Source organism: Rosa chinensis, chromosome 6, assembly GCF_002994745.2.
Source record: "Rosa chinensis cultivar Old Blush chromosome 6, RchiOBHm-V2, whole genome shotgun sequence".
In the NCBI taxonomy this organism is placed as follows: Eukaryota; Viridiplantae; Streptophyta; class Magnoliopsida; order Rosales; family Rosaceae; genus Rosa; species Rosa chinensis.
The window spans coordinates 37,256,110-37,279,452 of NC_037093.1; the positions used below are offsets into that span (position 1 = coordinate 37,256,110).

The 23,343-nt window shown below is 36.6% G+C and overlaps 1 protein-coding gene and 1 long non-coding RNA gene across 3 annotated transcripts; both read right to left on the reverse strand.

Annotated features, from left to right (window-relative positions):
- Positions 1–1,916: 1,916 nt before the first annotated feature.
- On the reverse strand, positions 1,917–4,741 carry LOC112173676 (WAT1-related protein At1g43650). Of its 2 annotated transcripts, XM_024311358.2 has the most exons (7): positions 4,439–4,740; positions 4,271–4,333; positions 4,072–4,188; positions 3,698–3,941; positions 3,446–3,604; positions 2,501–2,652; positions 1,917–2,292 (listed from the first exon to the last, which is right to left on the reverse strand). In XM_024311358.2, exons 1-7 carry the CDS (start codon positions 4,642–4,644, stop codon positions 2,166–2,168), a joined length of 1,068 nt encoding a protein of 355 aa, XP_024167126.1. In that variant the 5' UTR covers positions 4,645–4,740; the 3' UTR covers positions 1,917–2,165. The 2 variants fall into 2 exon arrangements, with proteins under 2 accessions (XP_024167126.1, XP_024167127.1); XM_024311359.2 differs by lacking the exon at positions 4,271–4,333 and having other exon boundaries at positions 4,439–4,741.
- Positions 4,742–18,738: 13,997 nt separating this feature from the next.
- Positions 18,739–21,685, reverse strand: LOC121050256. The gene is made up of 3 exons (XR_005802492.1): positions 21,582–21,685; positions 19,339–20,077; positions 18,739–19,113 (listed from the first exon to the last, which is right to left on the reverse strand). It is a non-coding gene; the product is annotated as an uncharacterized LOC121050256 (long non-coding RNA).
- Between the last annotated feature and the right edge of the window lie 1,658 nt (positions 21,686–23,343).

Sequence of the window (23,343 nt, forward strand, 5' to 3'; positions counted from 1 at the left end):
TCCTCTAACGTAAACCCTAAAATATACATTAAAATCTATGGAAGAAAGTGATGATTCAGTAATTGGGCAAAACATCTTTTTGGAGTCTTTGCACAAAGTATGGGCTTAGAAGTTTTTTTTTTTTTTTTATAGTTTTTTCATAAATACAAATCAATGAGTTAAATAATATCATAATTTATTGGTGTATTATATGTAAAACAGTAAAATCAATGTTAAATAATATGATAATGTGAATGGGTAATTGTGAATCTACGTAAAACTTATCCCAAAGATCCAAACCTTACCTCAAAAACTGATTATTGTTGGATGTGGTCAACATTCAAACAACATAATGCCACAGCAAAAACAATGGGATAACCTTCGTCTTCTCAAACCTCTATCTGCGTTTCTCTTCTGTCTCCTCTGTGATTCTTCTCTTTCAGATTGCAGTGACCCCTGTCTTTGTCATTTCTTCCCTTCTCCTCCAGATAAAAAGTAAACCCAAATATAAAAAAAAACCAGAAACAAAAAAAAATGAGAAGGAGATGAGAGTCGAGGAGAGAGAGGACCTTCGGCATTGACACTATAATGGCATCAATCGGCACCGGAAAAGAGAGCGTAGCCGCCCAGAGTGCCTAGCACCAGTCTGACCTGCCTAGGCACCTGCCTAAATTCCAAAACGATTTGCTCAACGATTATGCATTAATCCGGGTGGTCTTGCACCTTCTAGTGCCTAGGCGAGGTGGCACCTGCCTAGAGCGACTTTTAGAACCTTGAAAATAACTTTACCCTTTTATGTTTCCTTTTAGATTTTTAATGGGTGAATCAATGAAACTAATGGAATTTGATTGGGTGACACAAAAAAATATTGCGTGTTGCAGCAACTATTAATTATGTATTAATTTAAGGGAGATGTCATTCAATTATAAGAAAACCCTGAAGAGAGAGAGCGGTAGAGAACTTCTCTTTCTGTATTGGCTTCATCTGGACATCTGCAAATTCACGCACGTCCGACGGCGCACAATATCAAGCAGGCCTCCTTGCTCTGCTGGCATCTTGGTGCTGCTAGGTGATTTAAGGTTAGGCTCTGGTGCAGCAGTTTTTGTGTGGTTTTTGCTCGAAGTCTGCAGATTGTGCCTCGACAACGATTTTGGTGTCACTTCCCTGGGTTCGTGGTTTGATTGCTTTGATTCTGAAGTGTGGCGACGGCGCTGGCCTTATGGTTAGGGTTTTGCTTCGTTGACGGCGTTTGAGATCAGTGGATTTGAGGTTGTTGCAGTGCGGGATTGTTTCACGGCGTTGGGCGGCTGAACTTGCGACGAGGATAGAGACTTGAGTCGGGTTTGGGCCCGACTGGCCTTGGGCTGCTCTCTTGGGCCTGGTGGTTTTAGGCTTGCATTTTGTTAGTAGCTTTGTTTACTTTCTATAAATTTCCTAAGTTTTTTAGGGAGCTATGCACTTTATGTGCCTTTTAGCAAATTTTCTGGAGCAATACTAGAAGAAGAGATTTGCTTTTCGATGTATTTGAATGTCTAATGAGTGGTCTAATCCTATGTACCATTGTGGGTACTAACACATCTTCTTGTGTGTCCGACAGCGGAAATGTATGTAATGACCTTTCTGGCTTGAGAAGAATGATATATTTCTTTGATTCAAAAAATTTAAGGGAGATGTCTATAGATTCTTTCACCAATTAATATTTTTCTTCATTTAATTAAATTATTTTCTATAAGTTTCTTTTCAAATAGCATTAATAAATTGAATTAGGTGACAGGAAATAGGCATTAATTTTTTTTTTTTCAAAATAATTTAGACTCATTAGATTTTAGATAGAGGATGACGTTTTAATTTTTTTTATTTTTTTTTGTATAAGAATTATGTGGCATAATTTGACAAATATGTGATGCACGTAGGTGACAATGTGACATGACATGATATTTGAAACTGACGTAACAAATCTTAGGCCTCATCGTGGCCAACAATCATTTTCCTTCTATATATACAAAAATTACACTGCAAACTTAGAAACCTCAAAAACGCAAAAGAAAAATGTGAAAAGAGAGTAGTTAACTATGATCACACTGAGAGATGGCAGTCACTAGCCGCTCTAAAATTAGTCTCCATGTGAACTTTATCTCATCGTGGGATTACTAATCCATTTTATTGACTACTAGCTGCTCCGTCACTTATACGATGAGTACTTCCTCCTTGTTTTCTTGTTTTTGCTCATTTTCTCTACTTTTCTGGTCCTCCTTTTTCTTTCCCCACAACACGCTATAGAGACCAGCAACCAGCAATACGCCTCCACCAATACTGCAACAAAATGAAGTCGTTAACGAAAACGAACAATGCTATACCGCCTATACATATATACGAATGATTTTTCGTATTTGTAATGCGATAAATGTTGTATGCATACTATATACCATACAAATGGGTCAAAAAAATTGAAGAAAAAGTTGGGATGTATGAGTAGCAAAAGTAAGAGAAATGATGGATGAAGGTATGGATAAGTATGGACCTTCCCCAGTAGATGGCTTCTTTCCACAGGATTGCTGAGAATATTGCTGTTATAATTAGTGCTAAAGGAGTGAACATTGCTGTGAAAACTGGACCTTTCTTCTGTATGGCCCAAACTTGTAGCCAGTAAGTAATCCCGGTTACAATTACACCCTGCCAGGGCCCATATATGGTAAAAATTAGTCATTTCAAGGAAAAACATGTACCTATTTGCATCTGTACTGTAATTGTATACACATACATACGGCCCCGGGGTTTGACTGGATTCCCGCAAAAGGACATTTTTTTTGCACATTTCTCTCTTTTGTGTCCAGTGTGCAATGCAATTTAATGATATGTGATACAAATCGATACATTAGATATATAGATAAGATACAAATTAACCGTCGAGTGTAGAATTTACATAGACCTAAGAAATCTATCAAGTAGTGTGATCAATGATGTGATGCAGGAGCAATATAGTAGATCTCTATCTGATAATATTCACTGGAAGATGCAACACACTATGTCTGTAGCTACTGTAGTAGTAAGTCAAAAAGTGAGTCATTATCCTATCTCTTTGGAGGGAATAGGCACCATATATGTAAATGAACACCCCATACATATTTCCAAATAACTTAAATGGCTTTATAATTACCAGTCCCTGTAGCCGACATATATTAGCAGGGCATGAAGATCTCATTTGTCTAACTGTCTGCAACATGATCAGTGGCCTATTTGCTTCTTAAAAGACATGGTTAATTGAAATTAAATTAAGGTCCTTACAATATTGAAAATTAAATTTTCACTTTCTTCCTTTCTTTCAAAGCTGCTAGTTTCTAATTGTTCTTCAATAGAGAATAGTTTTGCAGACAACGGACGGATGAAATAACTTGTGAGATGAATGTTGTATACATCGGTTGTATGCAAAGAATATTTTCTGGCTCGAAAAATACAAATGACTCACACAGTAGACCACAGCTAGAAGATGAATGTCCCATCCAATCTTCCAAGCTGAAGGCCTTCTCTCAATCGCAATTGTCCAGAAAGCAGACTGCATGCAGCTAAAGAAGCACTGCAGAGCAGTAAGCCTCAACTTTGCTGGATATTCCTTCACAATTGGACCCTAGAACATTGTAAATAAATAATGGTAAGTGAAATTAAAATCATTGATCAAATTGCAGAAACTAAAAGATGGTATAATTTGATGAACTATAACCTGCAAAATTAGCCACAAAGACCAAGCAGTGTTGGCTGAGAGCATAATGAGGGAACCTTTAATCCACTCCCCTCTGCGGGAACTCTTTGGATGGATTTGGTGGTCTAGATTTTCTGGAAACCAGTTCATGAACTTTAATGGAGGCCCCTTGATTAAAGCATATACCACAGCCCCTGAAAGGCTGGTGACAGAACCCAACACCTTGGCCACACCATGCAAATGCTTTATCGAAATGCTTTCCATCCTTAAAAAAATCAAAAAGAAAACTCAGGTATCATATTCACTGCTTGAACAAAAAGAAGAACAATCAATGGTCCTTAAAATTGATTGACAATTAAGTCAACCCATGTCAAAATAAAATCAGTACCAAGTACCTTAATAAAACTGCCATAACAAAAGTAATTGCAGGAATTGCAGTGGTGGTGGCTGCAGCAAAAGTTGCAGAGGTGTAGTTGATTGCAACATAGTACAGATTTAAACTCAGTGTAATCCTACAAATTTGTAACATTGAATCATATATAGTTAGAACTGAAATTATACAGTCGGTCTGAGAAGCATAGAAAAGTTCATTACCCAAATAAGGAAATAAAGAAAATCTTGATGAGTAAGGTATAGGAAAGAGGAACTTCTTTTGAACTGCAGATTGAGAATTGAGTAAAATTAAGTTAAATTCTAATAAATTGAGACAGTAGGATATAAAGTTCTTCAAATGAAAGCCTATAATGAATATTGATGTTCAACCTTTCAAAGAAGAAAGCAAATGGAGCCAAGGCAAGGAAGGCGAAAGCTTGGCGATAGACCACAAAGACAAAAGGGTTCATTCCTTTAGAAACTGCTGCCTTAGAAAACAAGGCCATGCCAGCATACACGAATTGTATGAAGATCATTGCAATATAGACTTTATGCTTCTCAGCTGCCATAGATATTGCATAACTTAAACTCTTCATGATGTGGTATATATTTCTGAAAGTTTTAGTTTTTCATCTGTGGACTCCAAGTTGAGAAACTGGGCGTTCAATATATAGAGGACAGTTTGCTCTGAAACTTCAATTTTCCCTAGAGGCTTCCATATTTAATTAATTATAGTCTTTTAGTATAAAAAAAAAAACTTCAATTTTCACTGAAGCTTTTAGTCTTTCAGTCACATAGCTATTATATGTACATACATACGGGGAAACCCTTAAACCAGGTGTCCATATTTTTGAGAAAATAATGGGGACAAGTGGGGCTTACTACATGATCATCCAATCCTCCGCTCTGTAACTTCGTAATCTCTTTCTCTAAAAAAAAAAAACTTCGTAATCTCATTTAAGCATCTAACTGTAGTTAAATCAGCAAATGAACAGTGTTTTCGGTCAATACTGAACTGATAAATCAGTTTATCTCATTTTCTGCAAATGATACTTAAACGTTTGGTGTTCATATTTTAGACCACATTGCCCCCAAGTGCCCAACTATGTGGTCCTCTCTCTCTCTCTCTCTCTCTCTCTCTCTCTCTCTTAAATCAGTAAATGAACAGTGTTTTCGGTCAATACTGAACTGATAAATCAGTTTATCTCATTTTCTGCAAATGACACTTAAACGTTTGATGTTCATATTTTAGACCACATTGCCCCCAAGTGCCCAACTATGTGGTCCTCTCTCCCCCCCAAATGAAAGATCCATGCTAGCTGTTTATATTTCCCTCCACTAGTACATGTCAAACCATTTAAAGAAGATATTATGTAGTGAATGACCTACATCAACAGTTGGCTAACCTAATACACAACTCTCAAAATTAAGAAATTTTACTACGGGGACCTCACCCCACAATAAAATGTGAAAATCAGAACTACTTACACTACAAGAAAAAGTTAATCATACGACACTCATTACACGACACATGAGTTTTTGCTGTCGTCTGAGTTAGTCAGACGACAGATTTTTTAAATCGGTCGTTTCATCTCTATTCAGCCAACACATCGTCATTTGGTAAATTTGAAAGATTTCAAACAACACTAACAAGAACATATGTTGTCTGAAAAAAAATAATAATTAATTTACATTTATTTTTTCCACTCAAAACACTCCAAACCTAGCCCGTGTTCCCTCCCTTGGCTAAAAAAATTAGGTCACTCTCCCTCCTTCGCTCTCAGCCTCTCTCCCCCTCACCCTCGTCGAGCCTCTCAGCCTCGCTCTCACTTAGGCTCGTCGACCGCGTCTCTCTCCGTCATGCGCGCCTTCAGTCTCTCCTCTATGAGTTCTTTCTCCATCTGTCTCTATTGGTCGCGACTCCATCTCTCTCTCTCTCTCTCTCTCTCTCTCTCTCTCTCTCTCTCTCTCTCTCTCTCTCTCTCTCTCTCTCTCTCTCTCTCTCTCTCTCTCTCTCTCTCTCTCTCTCTCTCTCTGAGGATCAATGGGTTCACTCTTCAGCCTCCATCTCTCTCTCCTTGTAAGTTGTTCTCTTTCAGATTCAGTTCAGTTCTTCCTTTGTTCATTGGGTGATTGGGTTTACTGATATAATTAGGTTTATTGCAAAAATCTACTGCAAAAATTCTCAACTCTTCCTCGTGTTCTTCTCTTGGGCTATCGGATTTCATGACATGGGTTGGGTGCACCGGCTTTGTGTGTTTGGTTGAGGACAAAGATGAGCGACTCAGATTGTGATTTTTAATCACAAAATTCAGGTATGACCATATGGTATTGTGGATTCATATAGATTTTGGTAAATTTGTTTAGGTTTTTACATCAAAACTGAACCAGGCCTATCTGAAGCTTAGGATTTATAGCTGGGTATTTGATAATATAAGATGGTGTCTGTGTGATTTGTAATATTTGGTTCGATTGAGTGTGTTGAATTAGTTTCTAGGTTCACTTGGTTGGAATTGGAATTGAATGTATTGAACTGGTTTCTGAGTGTATATATAGGCGCTCATTATTGTTGCAAAGTGTGCTGGGCTGAATGTGTTCTCTGATTTAAATTAGATTGAATGTGTTTTATGTAGGCAGCAAATCCAGGCTCCAGCTAATTTAAATATTTCTCTCAAAAGGCACACACCAAACGCTTTCGCAAGCATTATAGTGCTTTTAAAAGATCACACAGTTTTGCTTTTCTGGGTAAGCTTGAATGCCACTACCATCATATTTAGATCTGAACACAATTTGATTCGATACCATTTCATTTTATGCATATTTATGGCTTATCTTTCAGCTTTTGGTTTGAATGAAAGTTGAATCGTAGACTCAGTGTTATTAGTCTATGTTTGATAGTTAGAAGTGTGATGCAACATTTAGCAATTTTATTTTTTACTGTTGTAAGTGTAATGAGTATGTTTGAGCCAATATAAGGTGATATTCTTCCTTATCAGTTATTGTTTTTGAATTCATGGGGTTGAAACCTACTATGTCAAAATGAGTCGATGCAATTGTGCTAAGCCGTGATATACTTTGAACCATCGACTTTTGGGTGGTCGAGGATTTTTCGTCTTTCACTTTGTTCCCCCCTTTTTTTTCATCTTACATAATTGGGCTACACGTTCATACAATTCTGAGGCTTTGATATACAAAGCTGTAGCTGAACTTTGCATATGGCCATTGGGATCTTATTAGTAGATCAAGAGTTACGGGCTATACGCACAGCATTGGTGGTATAACTTGAAGTCTTAGTGGTGAGAATGATGCTTGAAAGATGGATTGCAGGCTTGCCATTGCTCCCAGTCGGCATGTTTGCAAATGGATTAGGTAAAATAAAATACTTGCTTTGTTCCTTGTTCACTCCTTTTTTTTTTATTTTATTTCCGTTGTTTCAGATTAAGTAGTTAAGACTTAAGAGCTCTACTACTTCTTAGACGAGAGTCGTTGCCTATTTCATGTCTGTTTTTGCTGCTATATATTTTTAAGCTTGTAGATTAAAGTTTTTAATCTATTTACGGCAGTGCATTGACCTATCCATATATGTGTGTGTTTCTCTGATAAAGGTTGATTTCCTAGTCTTCCCCTTATAAGTTGTTTACAAGTTAGACTTGAATGTCTGGTTTTTTAATTTCAATGGGCATTTTCTATTATAAGTTAATAGATCTGATCAGAACTCAGTGCCAAGCTCAAAAAATGTTGTAAGCCATACTGCCCATTTCAAGAATCACAATTGTTCTTGTTCTTGCTACTTAAATGCATGTAAAGCACCCCTCTGAGGAACCAGGTTTGAGTGGCATTGATAGCTTTGAAGGTGTGCTAGATTTGTATCAGAGGTGAAAAGGCTAATTTGTTCATCACTTTCTACTGTGGCATGAAGATAACTTGTACAGTGCAGCAATTCAATAGCCCAAGGATGCCTTGACCAGTTTCAATTACTCCATGGATCGTAGTGTCTTCCTTGTTAGTAGAGGGTACGTGCCTGCCATCAGTGAGTTCATCACATTCAACTCCCCCTGTTAATACGTTCCATCTTACTCATTCTCATTTCTATAACCTTGAATAGTTAAATCAATTATGTCACCTTTTTAATAATGAGATGAACACTTGTATAGCATTTTCACACTCTTTAGTTGGAATTTCTTGTACAATATGCACCAAGCCATCAAATTACTATATGTTGTATAGTGTATTGATCTTATATATGGTGTAAGTTTATAATGCTTAAGCTGCCCTTCTGCATAGTGCTTTACAAAATTATAAGGCATGATGTGAGCATCTTTACCTATAAATTTGGTATTTATTCTTATTGGTGCAACATTATATGATTAACAGATAAAAGAGTGGCTTTTGGTATTTATTCACTTTTTTGCAGCAGTATCCTGGAGGCTATATCTTAATTGAGGATTGCCTAGTATATGCATTCATAGTGGCATGTACCCAGCAACACATTGATGAAGTAGGAAATGAGTAGGCAAAATTTGTTGTTAAAACATATATGTAAGCAGTAGTATCGCATCTAGTTAGTGGTTGGTGACTTATTTTGGTAACCTGGATTTTACAAGATAGACAATATTATTACTTGCTAGATTGAGGTTGTTTTTAGTTACGATTGCTGGATTTGATCATATATGGATATGGATATGTACTTTTGGAAATGTTTTGGATTGACAATGTATGAAACATATGTAATTGATATATGACAATGTTTTATTTTGGATTTGTTTAGGATATGATTGAACATTCATATTTGCAACCATTATGCAAAGATAACTGTAGTTTCCAAAGGTATAACACAATAGAAGGGTTCACAAAACCATTGTCTGAGATCCACTTACATATCACATCTAAAAATAACAAATAATACATGTTGTCTGAACTTGATTTCAGACAACAGAAATAACAAATTGATGTTGTGTGATCTCCATTCTGGTAACATGTATAATAAAGTTACTGTCGTCTGATATTAAATCAGACAACAGATATAACAATAATATATTGACTAAGATTCATAAACCACAACTAAATATAATAAAAACTGTGGTCTGAGTTCCTATTAGACCACATATCCCATCAGTGGACTGTTATACCTTATGCAAATCCTACAACACAAACAGATTACTAACTGTTGTCTGAGTTTCTATCAGACGATAGATTCCTAAATCTTCTGATGTTTTATTTGCATAAGACACAACTAAAACAACAATGACGCTTGTTGGAGATTCATTTCAGACAACAGTGTCATTATAACTGTGTCGTGTGAAATTCATTTAAGACATCATGTAGTTGTGCTGCTGTTGTCTGAGATTCATCACACACAACACAGTTTTCCTAAAACTATTGAGGTAATATAACTTTTCTCAACAGTTAATAAAAGAACTGTTGTGTGAGTTTGTAACAGACAATAGTTAAACATAATTATTTTAATTTGAAAATATTCAGACGACACATACTTAGCTATATATGTTGTGTGAATTTTGAACAGACAATGGTTTTTAACTGTCGTCTGAATGAGGTCAATCAGACGACAGACTACTAGACAACATTAGCTTTTTCATTCAGACGACAGTTAATGAACTGTCATTTGTTTAACTTTGTGGTATAGTGTTAATATATGAAATAAATTTGGACTTTTTGACATATGCTTATCTTATCTTCTTAACAATAAGGCATTTGGGTTACCACAATGTTGTCATCTTGAGAAAACATACGCCACATTAAAAAGGATAAAAAAAAAAAAACATGTAAATATTACTTACGTTGTAATAGATAGGTCGGCCATGATATGCAATTTTTTTTTGTTTTTTTGACAAAAACATAAATTTCATTGGACTAGCGATTTGAATCGCTTAAAAGGGCATCCCGGATAAAATCGAGAGCATACAAAAGCCACAAATGAGACAATTCAGAAATTAAAGCCGTCTGAGCAAGAGTGTGAGATACACTATTTGCTTGACGGTTTACAAGTGATAAAGAAAAATGTGGATAGTTTCTAAAGACTAACCTGACTTCATCTATGACATTACCACATATAGTAGCATCCTTACTAGTATCATTTATGGCCTGAACTAACTGTAAGCAATCTGATTCGAAAAGAACGTGCTCATAATGTAGAGAAATAGCAAAATGCAGCGCTGTCTGAAGTGCCATTAGTTCAACGTGGAAGGCGGACGAAACTATCCTATATACTGAGTCAACGCAGCCTAGAACTTGCCTTCATGGTTTCGTAAAACACAGCTTACACCACCCTTCATATTTGTATAATTAAAACAACCATCAACATTGCATTTTATCATATTATCAGTGGGGCAAGTCCACATTTGTATAACTCTTACACCAGGAATCTCAAAAGCATGCACCAACTTATACTCCTCAAACCAACCCAACATGGTAATAGCAATATCAGCTGGGAGCTTAGGCTTTTCCTCCCAGAATGCAGCGTTTCTGTTATTCTAGAGAGCCCACAGAAACATCATAAATTTCTCAAACTGCTGCAATGATACTTGAGAAGCACACTCCAACATCCATTCTTTGAACACAAAGATGAGGGTAATTGGACAAGTAATATGTAAAGACACCATTCCCAACAGCTCCCGCACTTGACAATTTGCTAACATATGACTTACAGATTCAACATGTTAGTCACATAGCAAACACAATGTCTCACCTTCATATCCTTTAGTCACTAATCTCTCTCGGGTAGGGAGGATGTTCTGGCATGCACGCCAAACACTAGTGACCACTTTCTTGGGTACTGTTGCTTTCCATATGGTCTTCCAGAGCTGCTGAAATGCATCAATTGGAGGCCAGTGTACAACTTGGTTCATGGCTATGTCACGAGATTCAAAATAAGCAGAATTGGTTGTGAATAAGCCTTTCTTATTTAGATGCCATGCAAGCTTGTCCCGAGGTAATCTGGTACTCAAAAGAATAGCCTTGATTAAACTTGCTTCTGCAGGAGAAGAAAAGTCATTGATCAATGCCTCATTCCATGTAGCAGTCCCTTGATGAATAAGCTCTGATACAAAACTAGACCTTGTATGGGCGAACTCGACCAAGGCTTAAGAGCATAGCGGTCAGCAGGGAACCATCTGTGTCCCCAAATTCTAATATCAGCTCCGTTTCCTACCATCCATCTAGTTCCCACTTGTAAAACTTCACCTGCCTCAAGGATGCTTCTCCAAGGGAAGGAAGGTTGCTACCCTAACTCTGCATCCCAAAATGAATTATTTGGAAAATATAAGGCCTTTTATTGCTTAGCAATAAGAGATGTTGGGTTTCGAAGCAGCCTCCAACCTTGCTTGGCTAACATTTCCAAATTGAACAAATGTAGATCTTTAAATCCCATACTACCTTTATTCTTTGGGATACATAACCTCACCTAGGATTGCCAATGTATTTTCTTTTTGGTGTCAGTATCACCCCACCAAAATTGAGCACAAAGTTGATGAAGATTAGAACAAAGCTCCTGCAATAACAAATAGCAATTCATCATCTACATAGGTACTGCTTGTGCAACTGCTTTAATAAGAATATCTTTGCCTCCTCTACTAAGCAATTTACAACGCCAGCTTATAAGTTTCTTGGATAGCTTCTCCTTCAAATACTCAAAAGCTTCAGTTTTAGACCTCCCCACATGTGTAGGTAGCCCTAGATAGTGGTCATGCTTATCAACTCGTTTAACCCCTAACAGATTAGCCAATTGCTCTTGCTCATGTAATCTAACATTCTTAGAAAAAGCTACACTGCTTTTATCTAGGTTCACCTGTTGTGCTGAAGCAACTTCATATGTGTACAAAATATTTCGAATATGTTGACATTTAGTCAATGTAGCCATACCAAACAGAAAAGAATCATCAGCATATAGCAGATGATGCAATTTAGGTGTTGTTGGAGCTAACTGAACTCCCTGTAACTAATTCTACTGCACAAAATGTGATATTAATGAAGAGAGTCCCTCTGCACATAAAATAAATAGATATGGGGAGAGGGGTTTCCCTGTTTAATGCCCCTGGAAGGAACAACATATCCACGAGTTTCACCAGTGAGGTTGAACGAATACCTGAACGTTGTTAAGCAAGACATCACAAGTTCCACCCAAGACTCTTCAAAACCTAGCTTGAGTAACATGAGTTTAAGAAATTCCCATTTAAGCTGGTCATAAGCCTTACTAATGTCCAGTTTGAATGAAAAAGTACCATCTCTCGCTCTTCTATTAATATGCATTTGATGTGCCACCTCATTGACCATTAAGGTGTTCTTTGAAATAAGTCGGCCCAGAACAAAGGCGCTTTGTAAAGGCGAGATAATATCCCCCAAAATTTTCTTTAAACGATTTTCCAAGACCTTGGAAGAAATTTTGTATATAACATTGCATAGAGAAATTGGCCTCAATTAAGTCATATCCACTGGATTCTCCACTTTAGGAATGAGACTAACATGTGTATAATTTATCTCCCAAAGCATTGAGCTGGATTTTAAAGCCTCCCTTACTGCAAAACAGACATCTGGACTAACTATCTTCCAATATTTATGGTAGAAGAAAGGCGACATGTCATCTGGCCCGAGGCTTTAGATGGGTGCATCTGGAAAACAACTTTATGTACCTCTTCATCCGTATATCCTGCTCGTAGTTTCAAGTTCATAGCAGCTGTAACCCGATGTGGAACAGTGGCCAAAATGATACTCAGAGCCTCCTTATTTACTCCTTGTGAGGTGAAAAAATCATTGTACTAATTTGTAACAACCCTTTCTACATCACCCGAATTCGTAACCCACTGGCCTTCCTCATTATTTAGACCTATAATGGCATTACGATGTTTTTTATTAGAAGCTCGATGATGGAAATAGGCAGTATTCCTATACCCATCTCTTAAGCAATCAACCGTACTCTTTTGACGCCAATAAATATCTTCCATATTCTGTAGCTCCTAGAACAGAGCAGCAAGCATTTTCTTTTTGTCCACCTGTTCGCCGAAAAAGGAGTACTAAGCAGCACCTGCAAGCGCTGTCGTACTGCTTGCATTTCTTCATGGCAATGCTGAAAAACACTAACTTGCCATGACTGTAAGAACTTACTGGTTGAGTGTATCTTCAAACACACTTGTCGCATTGGATCATCCGTTACTGAAACTGCCCAACCTTTCGTTACTATGTCAGCACACTCACCATGTCTTGACCATAACTCCTCAAACCTAAACCCCTTTTTCCACTGTTGTCTTGGGAGGAATGGCATCCTACCTAGCTCCACCAGCAAAGGTACATGATCTGAGTCACCTGGTATAAGATGGATGGTACGAGAATGAGGAAACATCGCTCTAAGGGATAGTGTCTACAAACTCCTATCCAATCGCTCCTTAGTCTGGTTGTCTCACCAAGTATATGAACTGTCCCAAAAACCCATGTCTGTCAAAGAACAGTCTGAAACAGCTACCCTAAATTAATTCATATATGATATCCTCCGAGATACTCCTCCTGTTTTCTCCCAAGAAATAAGAATCTAATTAAAATCCCCCACTAGTAGCCACGGTAACGTAGATTCAGAACGCAAATACCGCATAAGATTCCATGTGATGTTTCGACATTGAGTCGAAGCATAACCATATATGCCTGTGAAATGCCATAATCCGGATTTCCAGGTGCCCCAATCCAGATTTCCAGGTGTCCCAATCCATGCGTCAATATGCCAGGCCGAAGAGTGATATAGGTGGACCGGCACATCATTCATCCACAAAAGAGCCAAGCCCTGGCTAAACTTTCCCTTCTCCCTACAAACAGCGTGGTCGAAACCCACTTTGGTCTTCAAAATATCTATTTGCTCTTGAGTACGTACGTAGGGTTTCAGCAAGGAAAATCAGTCTAGGTCGTTCTTTACGGACCACATCTAGCACGGTTTGACGAGTAACATTGTTTGCAATCCCATTGCAATTCCAAACTAAAGTCTGGTATGCCATATTCACTCCAAAAGACGTCGGAAATCACTGCGTAGCGGTGGCTAGTTTTCACAACGACGGCCACGGCGGCTGGACGCTCTGCTAGGGTTCATAAGAAGATATAAGGAAAAAAACAAATTGATGTATAATTTTATTTATAATAAACTATTATCTTTAATAAAATACTAAATTCTCGTGATGAATGAGAAAGAAATGAGAATTTGAATCTCTGCATGAACAAATCCAGATAGAAATGACAGAATTTACTTATTTTTAAACGTGAAGTCCACATTGAAGTTTCACTTGTCTCAGTAAATGTATGGAAAATCATATTTTGAATCATTTCCTTTATTGCCATACCACATGTTCATTATTATGATTCTTATTTCGGCATAGTTTCATTCATTGCCGCACCCTACCTTATTATTATGTATTTTTGTTTTTTAGTGTGTTATGACCAATAATATCAACTGAAATTGTCCAAGTACTAACTCTTTCTAGCATCTTGAGACGGTAGATTATCATGTTTTGTAATTTTACTCCATTTCAATGAAATTTAAAAAAAAAATAAAAAATCGATGAAAAAGAAATCTTATTTGATCAGTCAGGGATACATAAAATCTAAGCCTAAAGCGGTTACAGACACTACGAGTTAAAAGAGACTCAAACTCTAGCCACACTAATATGCTTTTTCCACATGCTACTTATGATAAATAATGTATTTTTCCACACCGTGTCCCAAATATACTAGCCAGATGTAATGATCTTATCTAGTGTATTGTCGACAAGAGCATATCAAGTTAAATTTAGTCTCTGAGAGTAACAACATGCATGATCAATGCACTGGACTAATAACAAACCATACCTTAAAAGAGTAGAGACTTATTTCTTTTTTGTTGGAAGAGTAGAGAACGAACAAAAAAAAAAAAAAATGGCCGCAATCCATTACATATCCACATCCAAGGATTTGACGTCAGTCTTCCGAAAACATTCACTTAAGGGGTGGGATCTAACCAACCAGACTCCCCAACTCCAAAATTTGGATATGCATAAAAGAAAACTATTTTTATCAAAAGAGGGCAAAATAGAAAGAACAATCATTACAGTTTCTCAAAAAAAAAAAAAAAAAAAAAGAACAATCATTGACCACAAAAAGTTTAAAAAAAAAAAAAAAAAAAAAACACTACATTCTTTTCTTTAAAAATCTTTTTTTCGATGTGATACATTGTTTATCTGTTACATTACATATTTTTAAGGAAAAATGAACGGCCAAATGACAGCGAGTATAAAGAGGCTGGTATAGGTCATAAGATTCTGGTATAAGTCATAAGATACTTATATGCATTAAAGCAATAATGCTCCTGGTCATCATTGAATCAGCAATGAAATCCATACTTAACAATTAATATGCTGAAGACTAAGGTGGAAAACTTGCATTGTGATTGGAGAACAATATAAGATGCTTATTAGGCCCTTTGCACTTCCACTTTCATGATCAGGCTGATCAGATTCTGGCCTGATTAATTGAGATAGGTATAGGTCGTCCAATTAAATTTTCGAGCGTCATAAATTTGGTACTAGCTACTTGCCACCGGTCCAAATATTGCTTGCAAAAAAAAGAATGAGTTTAACGCTCGTCAAAATTCAGGTACAATTTGTACTAAGTTTCCTATATAGGTGGTTGAAATCAATGTTTTAAAATGCTAAATCGTAGCTCGAGGCGTTTTCGAGAGAGCTTCAGTAAGGTGTAAGCCTTGACGTGTAAGGCGTAAGTAAAAAACATTAAGAGTAAACAAAAAACATTTTAATTGTCATTCATAATAAGTAAAGTACTAAAATCATATGATTCAACAAAATTACAAAACATAAAATGAAATTAAAGATTCGAAGTTGAAATTTCAAATGACTTCGTTTTGAGTTTTGAGAAAAAAAAAAAAAAAATTGCTAGGCGTAGGCCTTGGTCAACGCTTTTTGCAATTTTTACGTCTTAACACTTTTTACGTCTCATCGTGTTGACATCAAAACTGACTCATTTTAAGATAAGTTTTACGCCTTTTGAGCCTCAAAGCACGCCAGAGGCGCATTTTTTAAAACATTGATTGAAATAGCATGAATCCCGTTTCACTTTGGTGCAAATGAGAAGTGAGAACCACTAAGACCAAGATGGTTGAGTTGGATATGCACTACATAAATATCAGCTAACAGTAGGATTCAATTAGTGGAAAATTCCATTGTATGCACATCCATACCTAAAAAAAAAAAATGATTCATTCTGGTTTTAGCAATAGAGTGGCTCCCCAAAATCTTAAAAGTAAATATTTTTCTTTTTTCTTGTTTGTACTGTCCACTTTCAATTCTCATTGACAGGCATTTGATCTGTACTTTTGTCTGGAGAAATAAGGCAAGAATCTGATATTAGTCTCAAATTTCAACAACTAAAGAGAATTAAAGTTAGGAATTGAAGCTATAGCAACCAATATCGCTCCAAATCATATGATAAAAGGGATCGATGACTCTTTGAATTAATATTTCCAGTTGCTCCCGAAACCTAGCCACCAGGGCTTGGGTTTCAACCATCATGACCGGCGCCAATCTCTTTTCTAAGTGGATGTTTCCTCTCCTCACCTTGTTGTTTAATACCAGCCTTCCAGGTTCTATCTTTTTCCGACGATCGACTCATTAAAACCAGGCGCTTTGCACTAGGTTCAGTATCCCAGAAACAGTTTCTCGGCGGAGCACATTGGGTGACGATGATGGTGATCAGTGGGCAGATCCAATGGCAATTAGGTCTAGGTTGGCGTGGTTTTTTGAGCTTGTGGATTCGACCACGTAAGGGGTGCGTCAAATCTCTTGTTGATTCCTCGCCCAAAAAAAAAAATCACTTGTTGATTGGGTTTATGGCTCAACTCCCGGTTCAAATATGGACTAATATGATGGGCTCCTATTATTCTTTAGGTATCGCATGTGGGATCGCTGTGAAATTATATTAGTCGAGTTACTTCCTGGAGTGATTTTTGCTAGCTTTCTTTTATCATCTCATCACTACTTATTGAACAGTAATAAACAGTGTTTTGAGGTTTGCCTTTTATTATGGAGTATAATTTGGATCACGTGTATGCAAGTCAATTCTTTAATAAGATATTTTGGTCTTCAAAAAAGTTATTAACCTTTTGGACTTACTTTCAGTAAGCCCAAGTGAGAAAGGAAAACCGATGATGATAAGAATGGGCAAAAAAAAAAAAGACTTTTCCATCCAGCTTCAGGTCAAGGAGGGCCTTCCCAAGGTGAGAAGCAAAGGCTCCGAAAGAGTTAAATTTTTAAAAAGTTCTACCACATCTAAGTGTGAAATCTCAATTCTTGCCTTTAGGTTTCTAAAAGATATGATAGATTAGAATGTAGTTGTCTTCTTATTTGTAGTCGGAGAGCAGACAAAGAGGTTGCAGTTTACCCGGGAATGTATTGACACTGCATATGTCTAAATCACAGGGATTAAAATACACGAGTAAATCAACACCCATTGAATGATCAAACAATTTTAATTTGAATATTTAAGGAGATTGGGAGGTTAGGAAACAAAAAACAAAAAACAAAAAGCGTTTTTTGAGAAAAGCTAAAAAAAGGTGTCGCGGGACATTGAAAAGAAAGGGTACGCCTCCTTGTCGGAGAGATCTTTATCTGAGGAGTTGTCTGGCTCCTCATAAATGATGTTAAGATCGGCCAAGCTTAATGGGGCCTTGCTTTGTTGATCCCAATCTCTTATAGAGCAAGTTCACCCGTTTGGTCACCATGTCATCCACTATTCACTGGTTTTTAGTGTTAATTGCACCCTCTGGGTCACGAGCACAGTGTATTTCGTGCCCTGGGTCACCCTGTACAGTGTTCTGGGTCACCATGGTGACTTGCATAGTGTATTTCATGACCCAGAGAATGAAAATATACATTAAAAAGCAGTGAATAGTAGGTGACTCGGTGACCTAACGGGTGAACTGATTCAGATAAACTGTGAATCGAGAAATGAAAAATAACTTTATTATTTTACGATATTTGTAGTTAGAGATAAAAGAGCGCAAGACGCGCATTCACCAAATACGTATATAGGTCATTGCAATCAAAGTGGAAGACTTGGTTCATTGTAAGTGGCCAATGTAGTGCTAGTTGCACACTGTCATGTTTAGGGTGTGCGGCATAAGTGTCATGTGGTTCATGTGAGGTTGTTTGGGTGTTTATAGCTTTCTTATATTTAAGTCTTGAGTTCTGTAATCCCTAACAAACAAATAAAAAAAAATTATTCGTGAAAAAACCCTAGAGAGTTTTGGGTGTCATTAACCTTCCTTTGAGAATCAAGTTTGTCATTAAAGACATCAAACACCTTAGCTTCCAAACTCCACCAGGTTTCCTTCAAACATATTAAAAGAGAGGTCAACTTCCTTGCTGATGCAATTGCGGATACTGGACATGAATCAAGTACTCAAAATTGGATGAATCCTCTGCCACTGTCTGCTTGTAATGCCAATTATATTGATAGTCTATGTTGTGGTTGTACTAGAAGGTTCAGTTTGTATACTTTTTCTATTCTCAATCTAAGAAGAAAAAAAAAACATACAAATTTAAGATTTTTATTTGTGACAAAAACCATAGAGAGATCAAGAACAGTCGCATAAGAACCCTGATAAAAGGTAGAGGAATGAGAGCTTTTATTAAAGCCCAACACTCTCTCTCTTCACCAATCAATCTACACACATATGGAACCCGTAGATATCAAACATGATGCTCCATAAAGGTTGGTAGTCACTTCAAGTTGAAGGTGACTCCTTACTACTAATCAACATGATCAATCATATCTATAAGGCGCCGTGGAGGATCTTCACCTTATTTTAGGATATCAATCATCTTTCTGCTCATTTTATTAATATTTCCTTCAATCATATTTACCGAGAGGCAAACATGGTTGTCGATCATTTTGCTCATCGAAGCCAGACTTCATCTCAAAATAGTATTTGGTGTACTCAGTTTCCCACTTCTGTTCCTCAGATGTTACACTTTGTCCAATGTTTGTATATGATCCCACGTGGATATGCTCTTTAATGTCTTTATCTTTCAAAAAAAAAAAAAATCATTCTTGGTTATTTGGATTAATACATGTTAGGGTAGATAATATAAACGCGTGCTTTGTAGAGCTCAGCTAGATCTTACAATTCAGCTTACAAAGTGAGAATGATCCAGAAAGTACAGCGAATGTAGACTACAAAGGTCAATAGAAGAATTCAGAATACATGAGAAAATACAATGAAATCTAAACATGGACGTGAAAGTACTCACCTACACCTCAAACAATAAACTGAGCCTCCCCAATGAGTAGATATACGATACAGCCCGCGCCATTAGCTTGCGATGTGTCATCAAGCAGTCAATTATGGTACAAACAAATGTTTAGACTATGTAGGAGCAATATTCTCTCAGCCAGTATTCTAAAAATCTTATTGGATGATCGCCTAGTCCCCGCTTAGGCACGAGACATTGATCAGCAACTCGATTAATTTATACGGCGCTTAGATAGGTCGGATTTAAAAAAAAATATCCAAAACATTTATTTTTAAACTAGATCTCGTCTTCTTCGCCATTGTCATAGGAAACCAGTCACAATGTAGAAGAGACTCTCAATAATTGACAATTAAGTGATAATAAATTAATACCCCACCTTGGCTAATAAGTTTCGTTGCCAAGTACTATTCAGTATTCATTACCTAGCTGCTTGCAACTGTTACATCGATATTTGCATCAGATCAGTCAAGGGACAAATCATGATCAATAATGATTACTAAACGGGCAATATTATACATTTTTAAAAGAACACGTGCTTAATTATAAGCAATATAAGAAAAGATCATTTGAACTTTAGACCAAAAAATAGAAAAGAGGATCGATGATATGGGGTCAATCTCTCCATCATAATAATGCACCAAATTTTATCAAAATTTCAAAGCCTTGCGGGTCCTCATCCTCTCCTTATGGAAGGCAAGCGTTTGTAGTACAATAATGTTGGCATTCTGTCGACTTTCTAAGGCGTCCAAACAAACACCAACGTAAATTATGTCAGAATATTTCAATTAAAGATTGTTCATATGTCGTTTTAATTAAAACCGTGCACAACTAGAGTAATGTTAGAACCATAACATGAGTGATGTTTTTTTTTTTTTTTTTCTTCGATGACATGAGTGACATTCTCTTGCGCATCAAATTATTCCTCATTCTTTTAGATTTCTAGTGGGATCGTCTTCTTTTCTTCATTAAGAAAGAAAAAGAAAAAGAAGGGTATGGAATGATGGATCATCATCCCCACCAACATATAAGCATCAATAGAGTGGATCTACCAATAATTCTTTGTAGTTGCTATGATGACATCTGTCCACACGGGCTCCGGTTTTATTGCCTTTATTGGGCACTGTTGTTAAGAATGCTTTAAAATGGAACAACATGAATAAAGTAAAAAGTAGAAAAGAAAGTGAAAAAGAGCAAGAAAAGCTTCGAAACCATAAGCTGGGAATGCATGATGTGAAAGTTTTCCCACTTCCCCCGTTAAACTTTGTTATCCAATTCCTTTGAATCTGAACTAATTTATTACTTGATAATTCTGGAAAATAATATCGTTTCTCTTTCAGTTTGGTTTGAGTGGGTGGAGATTTATTGTCGAAAGGAAAGAAGATTACGTTCGTGCTTAGCTTCACAATTACATGAGACATATGCATTGGAACATTTGACTGTGCACTTTGTTTTCTAAAATAAACACACTTTTTCTGCTTGTTTCTTTTGCCAGACAAATCTCAATAGTTGTGTGTATGGCGATCGATAAAACGAGATGTGAGCCACTACAGTCACATCACTGGTAGTGCTGGTGAGTGTGACCATTGTACTAGCAAGAACACTATTTCTTAAGAAAAAACAAAAAAATGAAATGGAACTTTCATAAAAAGATAGACTTTAAGATATTTTATCCAAGGCGATATTATTAACTTACCCTATTGTTACTCACTACCTGAATACCCAAACAATAAAGAAAGGAGATATTATCACAAATGGTGTATAAATATAGATGATTCTACACTTTGGTGTATGAATTTTTCATTTCAACATCACTTTGGTATATCAAACTAACACCGTTAAGTTCTATCGTTAAGTTTTACTATTTGGAATACTGTTGAAATTTTTGCAAAAATTTAATATATCATGCAGATGAACAAAAACCTTCCCAACTAAGGACTAGCCTTCAACATGCCAGAATTCACCTAACGACCTCTTGTCTAAGCGGTTACTAACAGGGCGGAATCACTGCTGCTTTAGTGAGGAAAACTCTGGTAAATGCAAGATTTTATAAAAGTTTGCAGGCCTTCTAACAAATATATAAAGACAGACTAAAAAAGATCGAACAAATATTTTTGTGACAATATAATGGGCACACACTAGAATTCATTTATTAAACATAAGTACAGACTAATAAACCCAAAGCCTCACTCTTGGGTAAACAGCTAAAGTTACTCATAATTGAGTTCAGAAGAATTACTTACTTGAAATACAAGCACACTCCACATTGGAGCTTACAGGAAGGAAAGAGCACACTGCTATTACTACGACCTTGGCTTTCTTACTCTTTGAGAGAATATGATTCTGCTCAATTTTCTGATACCCTACAAACTGACTCTAAGGCTCCTTTTGTAGGGAGTGGACTTCAAATTGGAATTCAAAACACTAAAATGTACAGGACAACTCCATTATTTTATGCTTTTATGAGTACTCCGGATGATTGAGGTTGGCCGACAAAAAGCAGATTTCTTTTGGTGAAAAAGTTTTTCACCTTCGTCTTTTGTGAAAAGCAAAAGCTACTTTTGAAAAAAGAAAAAGTTGCTTTCAGTGTTTTCTACACCTGTCCGGATGATTGAGGTTGGCCGACAAAAAGCAGATTTCTTTTAGTGAAAAAGTTTTTCACATTCGTCTTTTGTGAAAAGCAAAAGCTACTTTTGAAAAAAGAAAAAGTTACTTTCAGTGTTTTCTACACATGTTGTTTCACACGTTTTCATCTATTTCTGAATTGTGGCCAAGTACAAAAGTGTTACTTTCCATCCTTACTTTGGTTCCATTTTCCTCTACGTCTGTATCTGCATACATCTTATAGTGGTTGTCATTTTCAAGCTTTTCGATCCACTGTAGACATACTAACGTGGAGTCTATCTCTTTTCTTTTGAGAGATAGGAAAATGTCACTGCTAATAACTTCAGGATGGTCATAACCAATAACAATAATTTTTTCTCCTGCTGCTAGGAATGTATTTTCTATATCTTCTTCAATGATCTTTTTGATATATTCTAGAGACATAGCCTTCATCCAAGGGATGCTGAAATTTGTTTGGCCATTATATCCTACACACGCAGGCTGAAGATATCTTCCTTGAATAATTCTCACATAATGATATGGAGAAATATACTCAACTTCACCATTTTTCTTTTGAATCCATTCTGGTGGAGTAGCTCTGAATTTCAACCTAAGAATGTAGTCATTTTTCCCGACATTCTTGACAGTGTTAACTATGATAGGTGGCAAACCTTTGAGATTTTCATTGGTTTTTGTTCAGAGATTATGGAAAAAACCATTTCAACAAGCCAAAGCTTGTGTTCTTGATGATGTTCACTCTGAACATTGACTAGATATCTTCCAAAATAAGGTCTAGGGACAATGAAGAGAGTTGGAGGAAGACATGAATCAGAGTTGTGACTTCCAATAAGATTATGAAAATCAAACCAATCTGCTTCGTTTAATGCTAAGACATGAACTTTAGCACTCTCAGGATCTTCAAGATACTGAATTTTTTCATTCTGCACAGCACTCTACTGTGTATGAAGTAGTTCTTCAAACTGTAGTCTGGCTTTTTCATGAAGTTCTTCCGCTGGGGCAAACAAAGCTAGGAACATGAGTCCACTGTTTCTTTCCTGAAAAGCATATAAAAGATTATCTAAAATCGTTTTCTAGTGATATGCTAATTTTTTGCCAGTTCTGAACACAGATTCTTCGAAGATTTTTAATTCATAATTAAGAACACAGATTCTTCAAAGATTTTTAATTCATAATTAAAAACATTTATTACTCCAGATGGAGTTGGTTTGATTTTTGACAAAGCAACAGTCTTAAACGGTCTTGATGAGCCTTTACCGTCTGCTGTTTGAGACGAGCTAACCAATCCTTTACTGATAGGATCCGCCCTAGATTTCACCCTGAAATCCGAAGTGACCATGCGGGGCCCACCTTAGAGGAAATTCTACCAAAAATTTGGCGGAA